This window comes from Trachurus japonicus, chromosome 1 (genome assembly GCF_045865225.1).
Source record: "Trachurus japonicus isolate A0001 chromosome 1, Traja_1.0".
In the NCBI taxonomy this organism is placed as follows: Eukaryota; Metazoa; Chordata; class Actinopteri; order Carangiformes; family Carangidae; genus Trachurus; species Trachurus japonicus.
In genome coordinates, this window is record NC_140907.1 from 25,845,228 (window position 1) to 25,863,807 (window position 18,580).

The following is an 18,580-nucleotide window of genomic DNA, read 5'->3' on the forward strand; positions in this document are numbered from 1 at the left end:
TTACTTACTTTTATTGTGTACTTTATCCATAATTTTTTAATTAAAAAAAAATATTTTTTCAGTTCTGCTTAGTAGGCCTATCCTCTTGACGGGAAAACAATTATTTCATCGTGAATTTATTTTTCAATTTTTAAACAAAAGCCTACCTTTATTTTGAAAGAAGGAACGACCGGATATGTTCCTGTAGTGCGTCTGTCTTCACAGTGGAGGTTGGTGGGAGTCTGCGCCCAGGTAGAGCAGCGCATCACAGGAGAGAGAGGGAGAGAGAGAGAGAGAGCAGAGGGAGTGATATTTATAGCCTACAGCGAGGCTGCAGCACAGAGATAAGGCTTGGGACCAAGCCGCGGGCAGACAGGCAGGCAGAAGAAGCAGAAGCAGAAGCAGAAGAAGACAGGACTTAGGAAGAAAGAGAGGACACGTCGAAATGAAACCTTCATTCATGTCGGTAGTTTTACTCGGGGCCGCGGTGGCCGTCTCCTTGGTGAGCGCAGCCGGCACCGACGGCGGGATCTCCTTCGAGTACCACCGCTACGAGGAGATGCGGAAGGCGCTGGTGTCGGTGTGGCTGCAGTGTCCCACCATCACCCGCATCTACACCATCGGGGAGAGCTTCGAGGGCCGCGAGCTGCTGGTGCTGGAGATGTCCGACAACCCCGGGACGCACGAGCCTGGTCAGTCTTTACGCGCACGAACACACACACACATACACACACACACGCACACACACACTGCTCCACACTGCGGTGTTTGTGTATCCCATCCCCGCACCCTTTTGTCCCCCACTCCTCCACCACCACCACCACCACACGCTGTGATAACACAAACACATCACGCACTATTGCGCATCGCAACTTGGTTGTGATGCTCTCTTCAATGTTGCGTTTTTTTTGGGGGGGGGGTTTGTTCAGAAACGTGTGACTTGATTGTTGGTCGTTGCCCCCAAACGGACAGAAAACTGCCCGAGGTGGAGGCAGCGCAGGTGTGCGTAAAAAGCGGCCAGCGCGGGGCCTGCTGTGTTAACTTGACAGGAATCTAGATGGTGATGATGATGATGATGATAGATTGTGGGGATCTGCCACGCAAAGCCGCCATTTTGCTGGTTGATAAGGATCTCTATCCGTGCTTATCCCGAGTCGTGATACTGAGAAAACATCCCGAAGGCGGTGGATCATCAGGCCACGGCTCAATGAGTAGCTTTTTTCTCTCCTCTCCCCCTTTTCTTTTCCTTCAAATTAACACTCCCTGACAAGCTGCAGTGTTGGCTGCAACATACCAGAGTAGAGAGTCACACCTATAGCATCAAAAGGAGGAACCCTATGAATATTAAATGAACCCGTGGAGGTCCCTCATGCGTGCGTGCCTTTGGGTTCAGTTATAAGACAGTGGACATGGTGGTGATGGGCAATGCCAGGGCATCCCAGTGTCTCCCATCACCACACTGCTCCATACTGTCAGAGAGCTGGACTGCAGACTTGAAGGGAACCATGGTGATGTCACAAAACGTGAGGTCTTCTTGTTAGATGCACGGTTTACACACACACACACACACACACACTGGCCACATCAATGCAAATGTGGGCAACCACCACTGCTGCATTTAGGTTCAGACACACAGGCCACCTCCTAAAGTCACACCTGATAAAACAAATCCACAGTCTGTCTGTTTGTCTTTAAAAGTCCATTTTAGGAGCACAGCTGTATCTTGAGATTCACCAGATGGTTTTAAAGTCACAATAGACACCAGCCAGTGTTTCCATACACCTTAAAAAAAAGAAAAGAAAGGAAAAGAAAAGAAAAGCTGTTTATGTCATGACTTCAAAAGCTTTGATGGTGGAGGATGGGCCAGTAGAGAGCTTCTCTTTTGTGTTTCATCCTCAGGTTGGAATCGATTTAGACTATTTGTGGTAGATCTTTCTTGCTCTTCAGCTGTGTCTACTGTCTGTTTCTTATTGTTTGACATTTGATACCTGACTCCACCTTGATAAATGGTGAACAGAAGGGAATAAATCCAGAACTTCAGTCTGATATGCTGTAGATAATATCATATCAATACACCATGCAGGGAATTAACTGGATCAGGATCAAGAAATGAAAAATTCAGTGCACGACCCAGAAAGATCAGGAGTGTTAAGTGTGAGAAAGGTGCACTGAAGTGAGAGGAAACACTGTTGCTCACACCATCAGTGGATTAACCTTTCAGATGAGCCTTTAATGAACATCTTGGAACGGGTCAGTGGTTCCTGTCCAATTCCCCAAACAGAAACTAACTGACCCATGCGCTGGAAGGAAGTGATTAATTTCACCACAGTAAGTAATCCTCAGACGAACGAAGAAAAATAAACTTTGCCTGTAATTACTGTAGTTTACATTGTAGTTTGCGTCCTTTTCTGTAATAGTATATGTGTCCTGCATGCATGCAGTGTTTTTCTCTCTGAAGGTGTATTTTTTTTCTCCTCTGTGTGGTCTTCATGGTGCACCACTGGGTTTGTGTGTTTTGCAGCTCGCATGGTCACGGAGCCTAATGACCGTACGCACGTACTAAATAAGCCTGTAATAGTCTGGTGGGTGTGCGCAGGCATGAGTCACAGTAGCGTTGTGGAGCCCTTATTACTACCAGATGAGTTTCCAAGCTGCTGCCTCACCAACAGGGGTAGCACCTCCCTCCCTCCCCCCTCTCCTCCTCCTCCTCCTTGTCCTCTTCCCCCTCCTCTCCCTTCCTCTCCCTCCATCTCTGCTGAGCAAAACATCCACAGCACGAAAGGAGGGGGATGAAACAGAGAGGAGGAAACAGGGAAGAAGAGCTCCAGACTCTGACAGGGCAATGGAGAGTGAAAGAAAGAAAGAGAGAAAGAGAAGGAGAGAGAGAGAGAGAGAGAAGGAGAAAAAAAGATGATGGTTTCCGTGTCAGGGGAAACAAATGATAAATGATTGTGTGTGAGACGAGGAGGGCGAACTCTGCAGAGACCGGAGACACCCTTAAAGCTTCCCTTTAAGGCGCCCTACTACCTAATATTTTATCTGATCCTGTGATGTGTTGAAACCCTAAGGTGGAGCCAAAATAGCGGTTGCCGGGGCAACAGATCGGCTTAGTGCACTGAGCTGACTGGGAGCTCGTGGTTGGCTGGACGGGCCGGCTGGCTGACTGGCTGACTGGCTGACTGGCTGGCTGACTCCGGAGGACGACGGTCTTGAGCTCATGCATCTGTCAGTAAAGCAGCCATCTGTCACACACTGTGACAACAGGAAGTGCCTATAGCCAAGAGTGTAAACACGCTGGTTACATATTAAATATACAGTACACGGCGCACTAGAGGACATGGGAGATGGTGGAGAGCAGGGCCGTCGCTAGTAACTCCGGCCCTCTGAAAAAATACTGAAGTGGGCCCCCTGACTTTTCAATCGCCACTTTTTTTTTATAGATTATGTATTATCATTTTTTAAAATTTATTTTAACCACTGTCTCATGAAACTTTTGGTTTTCTTGTTTCTAATGCCATACCCGTCTTGTGAAAACGTATCATGTATCATTAGAGCAGGGTGTGACCATCCTGTATTGATTCAGTAATTGACAGGGCATTTTAATTTTTCAATACAGGACGATCTCATATACGGGATGATGATCCAGTATTATTATCAGGTTATTCATCATGTTAAATCATGTTTTAGGCAAGTTTGTATCACAGCTTTGAATCAGGAATAAGTGACACATATACAGTACTGTGAGATAATAGTATGGAGCTGCTAATAGGTTAACCTATGTAGCCAGATAGGTCAGTGGGTAAAGCCTTGTCTGAGAGGCTGGGGGTTCAAATCCCACTCGTGGCTGAAGTGACCATGTGTTCTGCTTTGTGTAGGACTGATCAGCATTTACATCCCTTGCCCCTGTCACGCATATTGAGACGATGTCCCACATTTTGATAAGCTCTAGGTTTGTTTGCTTTTTAAAAAAAATTAGCTCTAGTTTTAATGACACCACTACAAGACTTTTTATATAATCTCACTCTAACTCTTCGTCAGTGCTTCCTTGCTGTATTGAGTTGAGTTGAGTTGTATTGATTCAGTAAGAGACAATGCATTTTATTTTTCAGTACGGGACGATCTTGTATTATATGGGATGGCTGGCAACCCTAATGTTAGTTAGTAGCTAGTCCAGTGTGTACAGACAACTAGCTATCTTAATGTTGCTCTCAACTTTCTTGAAAAAAAAAAGCTTTTATATGCTGCGCTCCTTGTCTGCTCTCTCTCCACTTGTTTCTGGTAACCACTAACCAGATTTATGTTTTGGCTATCTCTGTTCTTTCAGCTAGCACTAGTAACCTGTCTGTGCTACATTAGCTGATAGAGTTTGCGGAGGCCGACTGTTGCTCTACTATGGACTAAACCCTTTTTTGAAAGAAGGCAGCTGGGATAGTGCTTGGAAAATAATAATATTTCATGAATATTGCATGTTTTGTGTTTTAGTTTTGATGTTGATGCAGCATTAATATGAATATTAGTCAGGGTTACATGCACAATAATTTAGTCATAGAAAGATTGTGCTACTGGGGAGTTTCATGAGGCCCTATATTGGGCTGTGGGCCCCTAAGATTGTCGTACTTTTCTCCCTGATGCTGCCCTGGTGGAGAGTAACTGACATTTACGCAACCACTGCACTTAAAGAGGTTATAGTCCTTTTTTTTCTATTAACCATGGATCATATTACTCAATGGCAGTGAGAAAACCCATAAAAACAAAATTACCACTCCACTTTGCAGACTCTGAGCTCCATTGAGCAGATGTGTCTTTAGTGTCTGTGTTCAGTCTCTGGTGCTCTCATCAGTTTGATGAGATCAGAGACTGTATATAAAAAGATGCAACTGTATCCAGCCATAAAAACAGAAGAAGACTGAACAATGGGCAGCAGACAAAGTTAACAACTAGCAAGTGCAGAAAATGGAGCACTGCAGCTAAAGAGCTGGATTCGCCCCGAAGAAACTGGTGGAGATCAAAACCAGGCTGAGGAGGGGGATGTTATGTTGACTCACAGTATGCTGGAAAGAACAGGAGAAAGAGACTTGGACTTACTCCCACAAACAGCCTTTAAATTAGTTTAATTCATCATGACTCTGTTACAGTAGTGCAGCCAGTTTTCCCCAAAGTGGGACTAGCCGATAATCCCTGTCAGAAATTATTGATATCTCACAGTTGGAATTAGACAATAGGGCGTCTGACGTAAACTGTTACAACCTCACCTCAATCGATTTGAATGATATGATGTAGGCTAAATGTGTATAGGCCACATTCATCAGGGGAATGCAAACATGACCCCAAATGAATATTAATAATGCTCCATGTTCGTAAAAATGTCAGCTTCGAAGCTTGTTGTTCCCAGGTGTTCAGGAAAACTACAGATTTAAAACAAACTGTTTACATTATAAGGCTACAAAACAGTGGTATCTCTCTACCAACTCTCTTAGCTTATAGTCCAGCACATTAGCCTACTGTAACCCCTCAAAATTTTACTCTTTAAATTCTGTATGTATCAAACAAACAGAAAATACACCATGCTAACTGGTGAGTTTTAATAACTTCTGTTTTTTTAGTGTTAGCCGGTTAGTTAGCGAGCTAGTTTACCCTTTACTCTGAGCCTACCTAAAATAATCGTTCCTGACTTCATAATAGTGTAGTATGAACGTGAGTGTATCCTGCAAATGTTGGCTATTTCAAATTTTGCACTCACTACACCTAACTTACAGTTTGTTAACACTTACTTTGGGTTATAGGGTTAGAAAAAAGTAAACTATAGTGCACCTACAATAGCTATGTAAAGTAATTAAACTTACCTCCCTGTTCAACAGTTACAAGATTAAAATGGTTTCTTTTATGAAATAAAACATCATCAACATACAATTAGCTATCCCTCCAATGCTGCATAACTTTTCGTTTGACACTTAAAGCGATAATACTGTAGGACTCGCTCACACATAAACATGTAGCCTATACTTTTGTTGGATTTCGAATGCTGGACCACTGAACATGGGTGACAGGTTTTTTTCATCTGTAGGGAGTGTTTACATCTCACAGCTGGATCGCATTTGAGTGTACAAGAGTTGAAAAAAGAGGAGGTCCGCCTCAGCCTAAACCATTTTGACTCTCATGTATGGAACTGTTTACGAGGCTTCTAATATGAGGAGAAACCCTATCTCGTAATAGGTTTGAATGTGAAAAAAAGGAGTGAATATGAAACAAGCCTTCAGCCAATCAGCTGTAGACTATCTCATGTGGCAGAGACTGTCATAAGACTCCACACTGAACTGTTTTATCAGACGACGGAGGAGGTATGTAATCCCCAGTGAGCACGCACACAGATGTGGAGTTGAGTCAATAGCAACTCTGCGGGACACAGTCATATCAAATGACATATGGTATATTGAATATAAAGGCGCTTTTAAATGAAACATGTTCCTAATAGAAAACAGAGAAATGGAGAAGAGCTGGAAAAGCCTGTAGATGTGTGGAAGAGTCTGGCTGTGAGAAACGTATCCTGCAGAGATAGTTGAGAGGAAAGGGGAGCCGATGGAAAAGGGAGATAAAAAAGAAAGGAATGATGATGGAAAAAACTGGGAAAAAGCGAGGTGGGTGAAAGAATGTGGAGGGAATAAGAGAGCGGCAGGAACGGAAAGAGGATGAGAGGAAGGCAGAGGCATCAGCCAGAAGTCATCTATTATACATCAGACTGGGATGCGGCCTCCTCTACCTCCTGCCTCCTGATGATGATGTGGGATGTCTCCTCACATCACGCTGTGTGTGTGTTCGCCATTACAATCCGTAGACAAGCGAAGTCCAATCCAAGTCTCATCCGATGGCTCCTGTAGACGTGTTTTTGACACTGATGAAGCATCTTGTCTATTTACTAAAGGAAATTGAGATAGATAGATAGATAGATAGATAGATAGATAGATAGATAGATAGATAGATAGATAGATAGATAGATAGATAGATAGATAGATAGACAGACTACGGATGTAAATTAGCGGCTTGGCTACAATCCGGCATATTTACTACATTATTTTATACCAGTGTTCATCAATATGCACCCTATTCAAATAAAGTATTTATTGTTATTATTATAGATAGATAGATAGATAGATAGATAGATAGATAGATAGATAGATAGATAGATAGATAGATAGATAGATAGATAGATCTCTCAAGTGTTAGCAATCAGTTTTATTCAGAAATGCAAATTTTATTCCACCTGTGTTGCCGCTTTGTCTCTACTGTAGCGTGTGTGTGTGTGTGTGTCTCATATCAGATGAAAAAAACTGTCAGTCATTCAAAGCTAACAGACTAGTTGTAACCTATGTGTGTGTGTGTGTGTGTGTGTGTGTGTGTGTGTGTGGGTTGTTTGCTCAACCCCAGAGTTGATTTGTCTCCCTGAGCACCTGCCCCTGTCAGAGTTGCCACGACGACGGAGAGCCCTCTAATGTGGCGCTTCCTTAATGACATCGCAGCTGCATGCAGTCATTATGACGTGGTCGCCTAGGAGACCGTATTGAGCACCTGGCTGTCACACACCTCTGATGACAAGTCATCATGACAAAGCCTTTAGGATGACACACACACACTGGGTTTTAGTCAGCACCAGATGTGTTGTATTGATCTGTGAGCAGAAATGCATTAACAAGATCCAAGACAACAATACGATGGCTCAGTAATGATTATACATTTTATTTATACAGCACTCTTCTCAACAAAGTTACAAAGCAGCTTTCAGAAATAAAGTGAATTACAAATAAAAACAAAAATAAATAGATATAGATAGATAGATAGATAGATAGATAGATAGATAGATAGATAGATAGATAGATAGATAGATAGATAGATAGATAGATCAAAGTTATACAAAATAAAACACAACATATCAAACATTCACAAAAGCTTTCAGATGATGAAATAATGTTTTAAATGGCACCTATGATGAGGCCTGTGTCATCTCAGCTGTTCTCTAGGAATAACCATATTAAAGATCCATCACAAAAAAGCAGAAGAGATGCAGGTGTTTACAGAATAGGAGAGGCATAGTGCACGCATTGATTATTAACCACAAAACATTTAATGATTCAACAGTTGGGTAAACATGCATATGAATGCGAGGAGTTTATACTGAGAGATATTTGATTTAATTTACTATTTAGTCGATTGACAGGCATGGTTGCATACACGTTATGTAACTAATTTTTTTTATTTTTATTTAACCTTTATTCAACCAGATAAAAGACCCATTGAGATCAAGACCTCTTTCACAAGTGTGACATGGCCAAGAAATGCAGAAGCACACGTCATAGTAAATTGACTACTTTTACTTATTGTTTGTCTTTGTAAATGAGTCATAGTCATAGACTGACAACCTGTCCTGAATGAACCCTACAGTACCTTCACCCAACAACTACTGAGATAGATTAAAAAAAGAAGAAATAAAAACATGAAGTAAAAAAAGCAATCCTACCGCTCCCATGTCTGCCTTGAATTTTAACAAGGTTGCATCATTACACTTTTGCACTGCACACCGTCCTCAATCTCTTTGCTTTAAATGTTCAAACGGTAAAACATTTGTGCATGTACCGTCATTTGAAATGTTGTTTTTTAAAACATTTCAAAAGGAGGAAGTGTCCAAAAGAATAAAAAGCTCAGTCACAGTTAGACAGAGAGGAGGGATAAATTTAGAAAAAAGAGAGAAGACAACAGCCCGTTACCTACGCAGTGACACATCACACTCGCTTTTGTGCAAAATACATCCTCTGGTCAATAATGTGTGTGTGTGTGTGTGTTTGTGTGTGTAAAACGAGCAAACAAAGCTGTTACATAAGAATGAGTTCTAAAAAAAAATAATGGAATGATATTAAGTGAAATTAATTATGTTATTCATCTTTAATCATCCGCTCAGCTGCCCCTCTTACACCCAAACAGACCAATGCATGTGTTGGCCCATACAGTTTAATCTCATCTATGTAGGTCAACTGTTCTAACATGTCTGAAACATGCACAGCTCTGTTTTCCTTCACACTAACATGGCAGTCAACAGCATGAAAATATGTTTCTGAAGGGAGAAAGAAAAGGTCTCTGGATGTCGAGCATCTGTGCAATAGCTTGAATCGTAGTAGCTTCAAAGTAAGTGTGTGTGTGTGTGTGTGTGTGTGTGTGTGTGTGCGTGTGTGTGAACTTGTGAGTGCATGTGTTTGACAGCTCTGTCAGGCCTCCGAGGCCTGTAAAAACCATTCTCCAACATCAGGACGGAAAGAGTTAATTGTAGTCTTGAAATCATTAGTAGCAACTCGGAGAGGGACCAGATTCGAGTGTTTAAAAATAACCTGACTACCAGATGTGTGCTGGGCAGTGTGTACGTGTGTATATTATGTGTGTTTGTGTGAGTGTGTGTGGTGTTATTCACTCATGACGCCTCTGGGATTATTTTACAAATACAGCAAACACTCAGGAATATGTAAAAAAAAAAGAAAAAAGAAAAAAGATGCAAATGTGAGAATACTGATGCACACGTACACATGCAGTGGGAAAGTTTCATCAGACTATTAGTTTAATAACTTAATAAAGTAGGAGGAAAAAAGCCTTGAAACGGTCCCATCAGAGAAGAAATAAAGCAAAAAAAACGATAAAAACACATTCAAAGCCCCCAATAAACCAGAACCCCTGCTGCAGTTTGGCTTCACACACAGACTCCTCACCATCTGCCGATCTGGAGCCACATTTCATAACTCGTTACTGATCTGAACAACAGAATTTCTTCTTTTTTTTTTTGCTCTCAGTCCCCAGAGACGTTCTTTGTTGTCGTACAGACACAGAAAGCCACTAATCTCTGGTTTGTATTTAATCAGTGTGAGCTGCAGCTCATACTTAGTCATCGCCTCTGTCATTTTGTTAAAGAACTTTTAATAGCTACTGAGCTGCACTTGTCTTCATCATGTCTGAGTGTGCATTTCGTATAAATTAAGAGCTAATTAGCATTTCAAACAGATGGTGAGAGCCTCGGTCATTAACACATAGTGGGTTTACCCCTCTTCTGCATCCATACTTCACATTGTTTACATTACGTTATCTTCCACACATAAAAAAGCACATTTCCCATGTGTAATTAAATCACATTTCATGTGCAAATTTTGATGCAGACATATTGCTTCTGTGCCTTTTGTGTAAGACTTGACATGCTAACGTGACGTGAAAGAAAATGTCACATTTCTCTCATTCGTCTTTGTTTTTTGTGAGGTAATTACCAACATGAAGGCTGACAGAGTGACTGATGAGCGGCATTACGAGCAGCAGCCAGTGGATGGATTTATAGGTTGTTAATTGAACTGAGGATCCCTAATTTTGTCACATCAGGTCCTGGAGTTAAACTCTGGCTGTGATTTAGTCGAATCTGATCCCGTCACTCCGGCAAGATTCAGACAGAACGGTCTGTGACAGTGTCGGCCAGTAATCCTCTGCCTCTCAGTCATTACTGTCCAAATGGAGTCCCGGGCTGCAGCGTTCACTCCTATTTAACCCCCTCGGCTCAAGAGTCAGTGTGTTCGTTACTGCTGGAGTGAAGGTCCAGTGTTAAAGCTCGTCTGGTTGTGTCCTAAGTAACCTCCATAACCAATAGGAACGTCTTATCAGTGACCTTCTCTCTGTGCAAAAGAGATAAAGGAAATGTTTGTCTCCATGAATACAGACTAAAATCACTTCTTTCTACAAAGAGTGTGACGTTATCATGACATTTTTATTTGGGATTATGTTGCCAGTTGTGTTTCCTGACACTAGATGTGATTGGTTTAAGCTTGTCAAAGATGCATTAATCATAAATCTTGTTTAAAAAAAAAAAAATCAATCCTCCATCTCTCATTCAAATTCTGTTCAGCCTCGCACCGCTGCACAGTTAAAGGTTAATGTCAAATAATTATAGCACCACAATGTATGACGCACTAACACCGCATGTGTCGTTGTTGTTCCCCTGCAGGCGAACCAGAGTTTAAGTACATCGCCAACATGCACGGCAACGAGGCGGTGGGCAGAGAGCTGCTCGTCTACCTGGCTCAGTATCTCTGCAACCAGTACCAGCAAGGCAACGAGACCATCATCGACCTCATCCACAACACCCGCATCCACCTCATGCCCTCCATGAACCCAGATGGCTTTGAGAAGGCCGCATCGCAGGTGATAACACTGCACAACAGTAAAGAAACACAATCGATTCAACACCAGACAGATTGAACTCAAAAGACCACAGACACTACAACTCTCGGTTTTAAATTACACATATCCAGCGTTCGAGAGCGACGATTATTGCAGCTCAGCACAATCTCTATCCACCGACACGTCTTCTTCTTCTGTTTCCCGCTCAGCCTGGAGAGATCAAGGACTGGTTTGTGGGCCGCAGTAACGCGCAGGGTGTGGATCTGAACCGTAACTTCCCCGATCTGGACCGAATCATCTACATCAATGAGAGGGAGGGTGGAGCCAACAACCACCTGCTGCAGAACATGAAGAAGGCCGTGGACGAAAACACAAAGGTACGAAAACAGACACGCAGATGAAGTCAGTGTATTTGATTTAAAGCAGAAGTAAGCGGAATGTTTGTGTTAATACTATAAGTCTTAAATAGTTATATCTTCCGACAGCAATCACTTATATAGAGTGTTTGGTCTGAAACACGGGTCTGTCAGTCACTCTGCTCTGCTCTGAGCCGAGGAGAAAACTTTCCTTGTATCCTACAACCTTTATCCAATGAGGAGAGAGAACGGCATAAAGGGGCGGTCCTCTCTGTGTGTGCAGCCAAGGGATGCGCGTGAATGTGGTGACGTAGGGACGAGGGCGGGGGCTGCTAACTCCATCGGCTGACAAGAAGTTAGCCAAAACGACCGGAACGCTTACTTCTGCTTTAAGGATCAGGCTGATTGTCTTGAAATACTTGATGATGTTTGGTTCCTCAGCCACATGATAGTTTATGATGCACTGATTCTAAAGGATCTCTATTTAATTTCATAATGACAGTGTTTCAAATGAGAGGATGTAAAAAGGGGTCACTTGTAGTGATGAATCACCCAAATCTGCAGTCTTCCTCTGCATTATCAGGCATTATGGTGCACATTAGCTCATTGTTAAACAAAACACAAACAATCATATTAGTAAATGTGTCTTGTTGTGATGAGGGGCCACTTATTCCAGATGAGCTGTCCATTTCCTCCAGTATGTAGTGAATTTGTCTATGCACAGATTCAAGGAAAAAGTCAGTTTTTCCATGTCATATATTTCTTTCACAATTGCAATCCACTCCTCTTTTGATGGGGACTCTTTTGATAGCCATCTTCTCGTAATAGCTTTTTTTACTTTTTTACTGTCCACCAACATTATTTTAATCAAATACTTATCAGTAACATTGATTGTTGGGGAGATATTACCAAGATAAATTGTGCAAAAATCGTGTTAATGTCATTTGTGTATTTTTTGTACTTACATTGTGTATTATTGCTTGTTGTTCCTTCAGTTTCCTCTGACATATACCTACTTTGCATGTGAGAGTTTAAGTTCTGTGTGTGGCCTGATGAAGCTGCAAAGGAATTGCCCCTCTTGGGATAAACTGGGATAAATCTCATAGTGTTGGTTCTGACAGTGCTTTTCTGAGCAAAAAAGACTGTAAAATCCACTGTGCACTCACCTGCTCAGGATTAAACAGCACAGAGACAGTCAGAGACGACCTGGTGAACGTAGTGGAGCATTAAACATCCATAGGGCCAGATGTTTAGTCTAACTTATCGGCAGAGATCAAAACCACACTGGACTTGGGACTCTCCCAGTGCTCAGGGCCGGGACTGGATGATAATACTGCACTGTAACTGCTGGATGTGTAGTTGATAGCATGTTAAAAGCTGGTTATATGCCAGTATTGTGCTCATAATGTGTTTATTTTTGTGTGACTCATTAAGTTACTGGCAACAATGAATCTGCCACAGCAGAATAAAGGACTACGTCAGACTACAGGATTAATGCATTATTAGTTCTTTATATTTTCATGCCATTTGTTGACAATGTCCTCATATATCTTCATACTAATAATGCTTCATAGGGCAGTTTCTTGTTGTGTGTAGCCTGTGCTGTGTGTGTATTTTTATGTATTAGTAATTTATGATGTTTTGCCTTTGCAGCTGGCTCCAGAGACCAAGTCAGTGATCCACTGGATCATGGATATCCCTTTTGTGCTCTCAGCTAACCTGCACGGAGGAGACGTGGTGGCTAACTACCCATACGATGAGACCCGCACTGGTACACAAACACACACATGCTCAAGCAATCACACAAACACATCTTGTTTTTCTGTTTAGCTTGTTTGAATGTATATAAAATGTGTTGTTTTTCTATAAGAGACATTTTCCACAGATTTAATGAGTCAGATATTTTGACCTGAAACTGAAATAAACATTTTTATAGTTTTACTTTAGAGTGTCGTAACTTTAATTCAGATCAGATGGAAAATGTTTCCCTACTATGGCCTCCTGTGCACCATTATCCAAAGTAACCAAAGCGTGTTTGCGCAAGCACAGGTTTAATGTGTTGCAGATGCAGGTGCTCAATTGATACTTTATCACAGCCACTGTCTAAACAATGTGCACTTATTTGTTCCTTTCCGTCTCATTTCACCTTTCAGGATCCACTCATGAGTACAGTGCCAGCCCAGACGATGTGATGTTCAAGTCTCTGGCCAGGTCCTACTCCATGTACAACCCAGTGATGTCCGACCCACACCGAGCCCCATGCCGCAAGAACGACGACGACTCCAGCTTCAAAGACGGCATCACTAATGGAGGGGCCTGGTACAGCGTCCCAGGAGGTAGGAAACCACTGACTCACAGCATGAGTGGCTTTGGCTTCGAGCAGCACACGCACTGAAGGGATATTTAACAGTAGTGCTCTCTGGTGGACAGTTTAGGCAACGGCATATCTTGAGCATTTCTCTACTCCATGCTCTGTTCTTGTTACAGTACCTCACCTAGTTCAGGGTGTAATAAGAAGGAAGGGACCACTATACTGCCCTACAAAGGAGAAAAGCAGTAACTTCCAAAAGTGAAGAACTGAGAAAAATAACTGTAAAGTTTTCTTGTTGTCCAGCCAATATTGTTGCAAGCAGACCATTGGGTTTGTGGCTATTTTTTTTTTAGCTTTTTATTAGGTTATTCTTCCTACATATTAATCCTGATCTTTGATTTGACCTATGACCCTTATTTGGCAGTTACTGTAATCTTCCTTTGTATAGCTTACCAGAATATACTGGGTCAAACCAAAGCAAAAGGCAATAACTTCTTTTTTATCTTGTAACTGTAGCTTTTAAGAGCAGTATAACATAAGGTGTCCCACAGGGATCCCTTCTAGGGCCCCTTTTGTTCAAACTGTATATGCTCCCTCTCCACAAATTTGCACAATAACTTTTCTATATTCTGTTTATATCTATCTTCATTCTATTGTGTATAAATCCAAAATTGTATATACTATATGCATATTTTTTGCAGTACAGTATTATTCATTTATTTTATCGCTACATTTGTACTTTTTGTGTCTGCACCTGACACCACATCAAATTCCTTGTGCTGTTAAATTATCTTTACATCATCTTTACATTTCTGATTCTGATTCTGATCACAGGAATGCAGGATTTCAACTACCTCAGCAGCAACTGCTTTGAGATCACCCTGGAGCTCAGCTGTGACAAGTTCCCCACCGAGGACACGCTGAAGACCTACTGGGAGCAGAACCGCAACTCGCTCGTCAGCTACATTGAGCAGGTAGGCAGCATGCCACTAAACGACTTGTTTTCATTGGTCTATTACAGTAATTGATGCAGCACAAACAAAATGAAGGTGCTTCATCTTCACAAAGTAAGATGCCAATGTTCAAGAGAAAATGAGGGCGAAAAGATGTGTTTCTGGTATGACACCTTTATTTTTAGAAGATGGTAATGTTTAATAACTAAAACTATGCTCTTCAAAAGTAAAAAGAAACTAACATTACCTGTTGTGAGGTGATAGGTCTAATGGGTTCATGGTGTTAGAGTGTCAATAACACGACCATCCTCCACACACTTAGAGATTTTGTGGTAACATAACACCACTTACATCTTTGATCGATGAGTAAATGGTCAAAAATGCAAGATAATGCAACACTGGTCGATTTAAGTGTCCAACAGTGAGTCAGTTGTTTTTCACAATCAAAGAGCATTGTGGCGTTTTCCTTTTAAAGCTGAAACAAAGATCCCTGTCTTTCAACCAATCTGAATATGCTTATGCGTGTGCGTGTGTGTCAATGTGTGTATTGTATGTAGGTTCACCGTGGTGTCAAGGGCTTTGTGCGCGACCTCCAGGGCAACGCGATCTCCAACGCCACCATCTCCGTGGAGGGTATTGACCATGACATCACCACAGGTATCAGCATTACAGTGCAAATTAAGATGTACACACACCATTACTGTGTATTACAAGTCAATTACACATCTTTCCACGGAAGAGAGACGTGTAATATGAGACATGAAATGGTAAAATGCTGTAAGATGCCTCCATCTTGTGGACGTAGTGGGTACTGCACCCTTTATTATTTTCTGTTGTCACTTCTTACTCACTTGAACCTGCTACACAGAGTATATAATGGTGATAATAAAGTAAATATAAGCATTACCGTTGTTTTATTGCATCTATTAATCAGATTATCTATAATTTATAGCCAAAGATGGAGATTATTGGCGCCTGCTGGCTCCAGGAAACTACAAAGTGGCGGCCTCTGCTCCAGGATACCTGACCGTCATCAAAAAGGTGGCTGTTCCCTACAGCCCTGCAACCAGGGTGAGTCCAACAAACAAATGCACCAATGGAAACACTGCTGAAGAGCACTGTGGTGTCAATGTGTTCATGAAGGACTGGGTAAAAGTGAATGGTTCTCAACCTTTAAAACAAAGTCATGCCTATAGTATGTACAGTATCTTGTGGCAGGTTGCAGTTTATCTTGCCACCAATTCTCTTGAAGGGATTGTTGACAATAAGAGAAACTCTGTCTAATCTATGGTGTTTCTTTTAAAACTATATTTGGCTATGTAGTGTGTTTGTACAGGGAAAGCACACTCAAAACAGTCATTAGGCTACACTTTCTAGAAAATGGATTGAGTTAGTTTTGATTGTGCTGGTCATTAGTTTTGACACAATGCAGTGCACAAAGGAAATTCAAAATGGTTGTGAATGACAGCGAAGCATAAAAAAATCATTATTAAATCCTTGAAATTTTTAATGACAGTCTGATTTGATTCTTGAATCATTTCCTATTAGTATATAATGCTAAGTTCAGCACACTTTAATGTTGTTTTCGTACGTTATCACCCTAAGAGAGCTCATTTATAGCACTAGATGCAATTAGCATCTATTTTTTGTATTTCTTACCTGTCATGTTGAGACCATGTCGCTCTGTGTTTCCGACCTCAGGTGGACTTTGAGCTGGAGTCTCTGATGGAGAGGAAGGAGGAGGAGCGGGAGGAGCTGATGGACTGGTGGAAGATGATGTCAGAGACACTGAACTTCTAAATCATCGGACCGTTCGCACATCGATGTAATATATTCAGCATTATGTGTGCCCGTCCACTCTAAGAAAAAAAAGAATATATTGTCTCTTATTTGTTTTGTTCTCTTTCAATCATTATTTTAATTGATTATACTGTTTATTAATGTAATGGTTTGCTTCATACTCCTGTAGACTGTTTAAGTATCCTGCACACACACGAACGGACACAGGAGGAATTTGCAGGTAGTTTGATGGCAGTGGGATTGATGTTGATTTCTGTGGTGTTGTGTTCTTTATTGTACACGTGATTGATAACCATAGCACCCATCTATATAACCAAGGAGTGACTGAGTAATCATGGATGTAAAAGAGCTGTTTACATCATTACCACATGGCTCTGTTCATAAGAATTTGTAATTTGTCCTGTTTTAAATGTCTCTGTTTCTCCCGGCTTTAGTGCAGATACAAACACAAACACTACCCTGGTGCACACCTTCTCACTTCCAAGTACCTGTAAACACACACAGACACACAGACAAATACTCTGTTTCTTTCCTGTAATATAAAATAAATAATACAACTATGGTTTTGAGATAATCAGGGACATTAAAAACACTGTAAAACCACTGTAAACATTATATTGTAAACAATCTATACAGGCAAGCTTATTTCCCTGTATGTTATTGATGTTGAGATTTTTTTTTAAACTGATTGCAGCACAGCTTTGATTTTAGCACAAGGTGAATGGTTATAATATATACTGTATTTATGAAGTAGGCATAGCAAGAACTCTCTGGTTTTTGTAACAAAAGAAAAACAAAGAAAACAAGGTTACATACAATACATATAAAATCTGTCCACCTCAGTCTACCCAAAGCCATTCCTTTGTATGTGCACTACACAGAGAAAACTATAGTATGTAAGAAACTGTGGAAGAGGTTGTTTTTCAATGATATATTACACACTAATCTTTTAGTGAGTGGACACAGGGCGTTCAGCTGACTGTATGGATGCAGTTCACCCAGCTTGAGACCGCAGAAGGAATTTATTGAATGTATAACGACAGAAACTGATATAAACTTTGAAGAATGAACTGATCAATAAAAAACTCCCCTCTTTATGTTGTCAAACTGCATCGTTGTCTCTTATTTCAGGAGCTACACCAGACAGACACAGACACAGGGGTTCATGCTTTCAAAAGTTATACCATGATGACCATAATTTCAGTCTAATGATGAACTTCATACAGCGTAAACCTAAATCAAATCAATATTTGATGTTGTCGCACAGTAGCCTACTTGTTCAACAGAAACAGTTCCCTGTAGGTGCAGAAGACAAATGATAGATAGATAGATAGATAGATAGATAGATAGATAGATAGATAGATAGATAGATAGATAGATAGATAGATAGATAGATAGATAGATAGATAGATAGATAGATAGATATTTACTTTATTTCAGACACAAATTAGGTCCATATAGACAGGACAATGAGACAATAAACACAATTTGAAAAAATAATTGATAGATAGATAGATAGATAGATAGATAGATAGATAGATAGATAGATAGATAGATAGATAGATAGATAGATAGATAGATAGATAGATAGATAGGGGAGGCCGGCCCGGTACCAAATTCATTATGCAGTCTTACTTATGGATAGGCTTATACATAGACTGCATATAAAAACAGCTAATATGGTTTAGTTACTTCTAATAAATAGCCTCCATTTTCTGGGGAAATGCATAAAAAGTTATATTCTTTATAATAATGTATTAATATGGTAAAAAAAGAAAAAAGAAAGAAAAAAATTTGGCATTTATACAGTCTATGAACTGGATACATTTATTGTAAGCAGACTAAAACTTTATTGTTCCGGGAGAAGTTGTTAACAGAGTCGTTTCTGTCGCCGGCCGCTAGGGGGCAGAGAAAAGTATGAACGGGTCAACACGAAGAAACACCGCTAACACAAACAAACCAGAAAGTTGTAAAAAGTTACATTATGGCCA

At 40.9% G+C, this 18,580-nt stretch overlaps 1 protein-coding gene across 1 annotated transcript; it reads left to right on the forward strand.

Annotated features, from left to right (window-relative positions):
- Positions 1–177: 177 nt before the first annotated feature.
- Positions 178–17,696, forward strand: cpe (carboxypeptidase E). Its single transcript, XM_085782558.1, has 9 exons — positions 178–671; positions 10,994–11,190; positions 11,379–11,546; positions 13,179–13,296; positions 13,679–13,861; positions 14,671–14,810; positions 15,347–15,446; positions 15,742–15,860; positions 16,491–17,696. Exons 1-9 carry the CDS (start codon positions 425–427, stop codon positions 16,587–16,589), a joined length of 1,371 nt encoding a protein of 456 aa, XP_085638684.1. The 5' UTR covers positions 178–424; the 3' UTR covers positions 16,590–17,696.
- The last annotated feature ends 884 nt before the right edge of the window (positions 17,697–18,580 follow it).

Bases quoted from the DNA above. Each gene is read 5' to 3' on its own strand.
- cpe (XM_085782558.1), top strand. From the start codon at position 425: ATGAAACCTTCATTCATGTCGGTAGTTTTACTCGGGGCCGCGGTGGCC. The intron at 13,862-14,670 runs GTAGGAAACCAC...TTCTGATCACAG, and splicing joins CTGGTACAGCGTCCCAGGAG to GAATGCAGGATTTCAACTAC. The intron at 14,811-15,346 runs GTAGGCAGCATG...TATTGTATGTAG, and splicing joins TCGTCAGCTACATTGAGCAG to GTTCACCGTGGTGTCAAGGG.